A 6,009-nucleotide genomic window follows, 5' to 3' on the forward strand; every position below is an offset into this window, starting at 1 on the left:
CTATTTATTTTGTGATAGGCACTCCCAATTCTGCACAGGAAAAGCAGCTGCTATATAAGGACTGGATTTTAGGGTTTATGTGGCCAAATTATTAAAACCAAAATGTAGGTCGTACGTTAACGCTTAGCAATATTCTTCTCATCTTTAGTGATGTGCTATTCACCATGGAAACAAAGAGGATCATCAAACTCTGAAGAAAGGCATGGGATGAAACATATTGATGCCATTAAAACTTGCCTGTGTGGCATAATGGATGCTATAATTAAAGGTAAAAAGTTGAAAGGTCTGTGGTACAGGAGGTAGGGTGGGTTGTTCATTAATTGCAGGGTTAGAGGTTACATCCCGGTTCCCAACCGTCTGACCATGAGCAAGACACTGAACACTGAATTGTTATGCCTGCACCTTGCGTGGTAACTCACTGCCATTAATGTGTGAATTGATGAAGAAAAGGCTAAATGTAGAGCTTGGATAAAGTGTTACTTATTTAAATCTGTAGGGTTTGTCTTGATACATTTAACTGAGACCTATATCAGTCCAATGATATACTGTTTGTTGTTGGATTTGTTGCCTTGCATTAACTGTGTTGTATTGCTTCTCTCCCTTTCTGTCTTCCAGAGTGTGCAGCTCTCCTCTCAGGGAAAGTCTTCTGCAGCCCTTCTGTGACCACGGGCCTGCCTGGCATTTCTCATCCATAACATTCCTCTTTCCTTCCACCCATCCTTCCCCCTATCATGAAAGGCCTTTCTGGTAGTCGGAGCCACCATCATGTGGTCTCCTATGAACCATCATATGATCCACTGGGTCATCATGGTGACCGCAAGCCATACTTGATTAGTCAGATGGACATGCCAGTGCCCATTGCCATGCCACATCCAGCTGAGCTGTCCTACTACAATGCTCAGCGTACCTCGTACCCCTCTGACAGCAACAGCATCGTCCCATACGGAACCTTCCCAAGGAGGTGCCATTCCACCTCCTCATCTCACCATCCTGAGGTAAAGGATGAGTGTATGGCCATGGTACCATATATAGGAGGAGGGGGAGGGGGAGGAGGAGGAGGAGGAGGCTATGGAGGTAAAACGCCCACCCGGGTACCAGCAAATTTTGCGGACCCGTTTGAGCGTCAGCCGTCATTTGCCAGAGATGGCTACCATACACTGCAGTACAAACGAGGAGTACTGGCCCACAGTGGGGGTATGGGGGCCAACAACAACGACAGCCCAGGGAGGATTCGCCACCTGGTCCACTCAGTCCAGAAACTTTTCACCAAGTCACATTCATTGGAGGGGCCACACACACAGTCCTCCAAGGGGGCCAATAATGGGAGCGTTAATGGTGGTGTTGGTGGTGGAGGAGGTGGTGGTGGTGGTTCAAGGGCCAGCCCAGAAGGTGAAACTCCACCAGTGGGAGTGCGCCACCGGAAGCGCAGCAAGAGCCGTGAGCGCTGTCGATCAGCGGAGCCCAAGCATCGAAGCCACCACCACCACCACCACCAGCTCCACGGCTCAGCATCTGCACCGGGCTCCGGATATTGGAGCTCAGATGACAACCTGGAACGGGAGCTGTGTCTCTACCACCCTCACCACCACCAACCTCCACCCTCACCTTCACCCTCCATTTCCCCCTCACCCATTGCCATGACAATGGGCCGATATCCCGGCAACAACCCCGATAAGTTCCCCCAGACTCCCCTCCCCAGTCTCTCCTCCTCACAGTCCCAACAGTACTTCATGATGGACCCTTATGGTACACTCAACGAGCACACACACACCCATGCACACCATGGCCACTCACACCACCACTCTGCACTCAAAGTCTCCCGGAGCAACAACGATGTGAAGTATGCGGCGTCATCAGCATGTGTGCCAGTTAGTGGTAGCAGCAATAACAGCGGTGGCGGTATCGGTGGAGGAAGTGGCCCCTTGCTGCCACTTGGTCTTGTGGACGGGCCCCTTGTGAAGAAAGGGGCATGGTCATCGAGCCTAACGGTGAGCAGGGCCCGAGAGGTCTACACCAACAACAGCAGCCACAACCAGCTACGAGCCAGCGCAGGATCCGGTAACCTAAACCTAGATAGAGCTCTAGTCAAATCTAAGGGCAGTCAGCAGCAGGAACGCTCTTGCCATTTCTTACAGGTAAATAATTCCTCCTCGATTCCCATCCAAAACCGGCCGATTCACCCTTCTCCCCTTTGTTGACTCCCTTTTCTCCACGACTTACTTTCTTCACCAATGTTTCCTCTAAGCCAGTGGTGTTCAGTCTTGTGTGAGGCTGCAGTTTGTCTGTCCTACCAAACACTACATCACCCATCTTCACCAGAAACAGTTTGGGTTCGGGAAGGTTTATCCAATTAATGGAATATAGCTAAATAAATAGTAGAATAAATAGTTCTAGGACATGCACAGTTTCTGTCTTGTCTTATTTATTTATTATTTCTAAGTTACTACCTACTGAATTGAAGAGTCATTTGAAACTCCACCCTGCACAAAAAGGGGCCTTATGCAGTGATGCCACTTTTACCAGACAATGAGCAGAGTAAGAAAATATGTGTTTATATTCTGGGAATGTTCAAGAGAGAATCATTCAGTTCACTGGAACATTTGTAAGTTTTGGAAAATGCAATACCTCCTAAACTAGGGATAACAGCCATCAAGTTATGCAGAGGGTGCCAACCAAATCCTTGGTTGAAGGTAATGAACCCTGGAGTATAAAAATGCAGTAAGCAAATTAAAATACAACAAATTTAAAGTTAATGTATATTAAGCTTAAAAAGAAAGTTGTATTTGTACAAAAAACTAAAAAATATAATTAAAACATGGCATCTTAGCATGTCTGCAGTATGGACGCCTGCTCCCTGATTTGATGCTTTTCTACATCAGCAATTTTAGTAAATAAAACTTTGCATGACATCCCCACCCGGGCAAGTGGATATGTATCCCAGATGGGCTGCTCTTGGTAAAAGCCTCTTGGTAGTGTTTGATTGAACAGGCAACTTCAGATTTACATGACTAAAACCCATGAATGGATGTCACTGGCTAAGGCTGGTGACATAGTAGAGGTGGTAGTGTGAGGGCTTTAGGGAAGATTTCAATCTCCAACAACACTATCAATACACTGATAAACATCCTGATAATATTAATGATATGTTTAAACAATCTGCAAGGCCCTAAACAATTCCATATAAACAGAAGGAGGACATTGAAATGACATACTGTAATGCCCCCCTTTCCCATGTTGGATGGATAGCTAATCAACTGTGTTGTGACCAAACCCCTATCCCAAATCTGTGTGAAGCCTAAAATCTACTGTCGAAAAGCACATACTCAACTGCCCTTTTCAATTGGCTGTTCTTTGGTGCCAGCCACTTGTAGATGCCATATTGTACAGCAGATGTTGACATTACCTGGCAAAGGTCAAATTGAGTTATGGCACCATTTCACCAACAGTCATGACTTATGGAGAAGGCAAACAATGTTTTAGATGAAAATTATGTTAGGCTTGGGTTTAGATTTCAGTGGCTCATTCATGCACAGTACCAACATCTACCACGTGTTGCAACAGTCAGTAAAAGTTGCTTCTATTTGCTTTTCTAAGTTAGTCTACAAGCTAGTTAGCTTGTTATATTTTTCACTGGACCCTGCTGAGTTTTTAAAATATTGAGTATACAGGGTTAGGCATTAATCAAGCCAAGAAATAAATCAAAGCAAGACACTAAGATATTATACACAGTTAGTGCCTTTTCCTTATCTGGAGTGCCTTGTAATATATAGATAGCAATTGTTCCAAAATGTAGTCAGTGTTTCCCATAGAATTTTGAGAGACTATGGTGGTGGGGTTTTAGTGCAAACCTGTAGTGCTCTTCCAGAAGAAATGTTTGTACCTTTTTAAGTCAAATGCATCATTGTGGTGCACTCTGAGAGAGAAAATTAAGAGGGTATATCAAGAAATTCTTTTGTGCTTTGGTAATTTAACTTTTGGTTGAATGGTGATGACACAGCAAAAAGGTCACACCCACAAAGCACAGGAAATACATTTTAACAGTTAATAATTCTGCAATTCTGTCCCTCATTCAGTGTCCGGACCTTTTATACAGAACACTGAGGAGGAATAAAGTAGCAGTATTCCCACATTGAACAGAGTAGAGCAACGTGACGAGAAGTGACAGCAAACTATAGCAGAGGCTAACGTTAGCTGAAGTGACAGCAAACTATAGCAGAGGCTAACGTTAGCTGAAGTGAAAGTAAACTATAGCAGAGGCTAACGTTAGCTGCTCCTCTCCTCTGTCTCAGCGGGGCGGAGCTGAACCCTCCGTGCAGCAGACACAGATACGGTGGAAAATTGTCACATCTTCATTCAGTAATTCAACAATATAATCCGCATTAAAGAAAATAATGTCTTGTCCTATAACAACATAACGTTATGCAGAGTGTACAGACTTGTTCAGCTCACTGTCAGACTGTGGCGGCACAAATTAGATTATGGCAGGCTGCCACAGTCTATATAATTATTGGGCAACACTGGTAGTGGAAAACAATTTATATTGCAGCAGAGCAAGAATTGATCAAAATTTCAAAGCATCTTGGAATTGTTCTTTAACTAAACTACATTACCTTACTGTAAGCTAAATTTGACTACTATTATTCTAATGTTAATGGGTTAACTGTGCAAAATGTGTTCAGTCAGAAAGTATTAAATGTGTTGTAATGTGTCCACAGCCTTAGAGGAAACATTGCTCCCCACCACCAGTCTATTACTCCCAAATTCCTCACTCCCTCTTCTCCACCACTCCTCCCCTCCTGCCTTTCCTCCACTCATCCAACTCACTCCCACGCTTCTTATTCACCCAAACCCCTGCCACCCACCTCCACTTCCTTTACTTCCTCTTGGTTTTGGGGAGCCTCCCTCTTCCTTATCCTCTTCCTCCTCTTTCCTCCTTTTGAGTTGAAGAGAGAAGTAAGTGCATAGCCAGTAGTAGCCTTACTCTCTGAATGCTAGGTAATGACATGAACTCATGAAGAACCACATCCTTTCCTGTTTGTAGACCTTTTTAATTTAGTAGCGCTTCTTGTCCTACCTTTCTACCAGTTATCTTACCTTTCCTCACTGTTTTTGTCTTGATGTCTTGCTGTTATGCTGTGCTGTGATATACTGTGTTTTTCTTTGCAGTGCTGTGTTGAGCTAAGTGTAGAGGAGTTTGAACATAGTTAGATTGAGAGTGTATTTAAGAGAATAGAAAGAAGCCTTACCAGTGATTTGGCATGTGTAAGCCAAATTATTGCAGTGTCTGTTCAAAATGTGCCTGTGTGACAGAAGCTGATTGTTGGTCTTCAGTATTGCTATTGATGTGAGGTGTGAATGAGTATATATACCAACAGCACAAAATAAACTAACATTCTACTGTACACAGATGTTAAGCACTGTAATACTGATTTGTTTCTCTTTTCAAGTATAAGGAGGGCTGCATTGAGAAATGAAATACATAGCAGAGAGCTTTTGGAAAAAATGTGCATCCTAAAATATTGGGCTCTTATATTGTTTATTTTCTGTTGCTTCAGTTTAGATCATATGAGTGGGTATATTTGTTCAAAAGATGTATGCTTATATGAGACATGCTTGCTTAGGACTGCCAGTGGGAAGTAGCTTAAGAGTCTGTCCATTCTTGATTAAAAGCTCTGTTTTCGCTGTGTGTGTGTGTGTGTGTGTGTGTGTGTGTGTGTGCGCATGTTGTGCTTTGTGTGTCTAGGTCATTCACTGCCCCTCAGGTTGTGGCATGTTAATACATATTGGGCAAGATTCTCCTAGGAGTATTATCATTATTATTTTGAAAGGTCAACAAAGCTCTTTGAAATCTGAAGTTATATAGTTGAACTTGTTAAAATAAATGCTTTAAATGCTTCTTATTTCATTAAACGTTTCACATTGTAGGAGGAAGTAGTCTAGTAGTTAGAGGCTACTTGTCTCATATTCTCTCTCTCTCTCTCTCTCTCTCTCTCTCTCTCTCTCTCTCTC

At 43.4% G+C, this 6,009-nt stretch overlaps 1 protein-coding gene across 1 annotated transcript in view; it reads left to right on the forward strand.

Annotated features, from left to right (window-relative positions):
- The first annotated feature begins 731 nt into the window (after positions 1–731).
- Positions 732–6,009, forward strand: part of dlgap1a (discs, large (Drosophila) homolog-associated protein 1a) — a 68,569-nt gene continuing 63,291 nt past the window's right edge. Inside the window, exon 1 of the mRNA XM_053330164.1 lies at positions 732–2,135. Coding sequence (XP_053186139.1) covers positions 732–2,135 — 1,404 coding nt within the window. The remainder of the gene's footprint in view (positions 2,136–6,009) is intronic.

The sequence above is a fragment of the Scomber japonicus genome, chromosome 12, assembly GCF_027409825.1.
Source record: "Scomber japonicus isolate fScoJap1 chromosome 12, fScoJap1.pri, whole genome shotgun sequence".
NCBI lineage: Eukaryota > Metazoa > Chordata > Actinopteri > Scombriformes > Scombridae > Scomber > Scomber japonicus.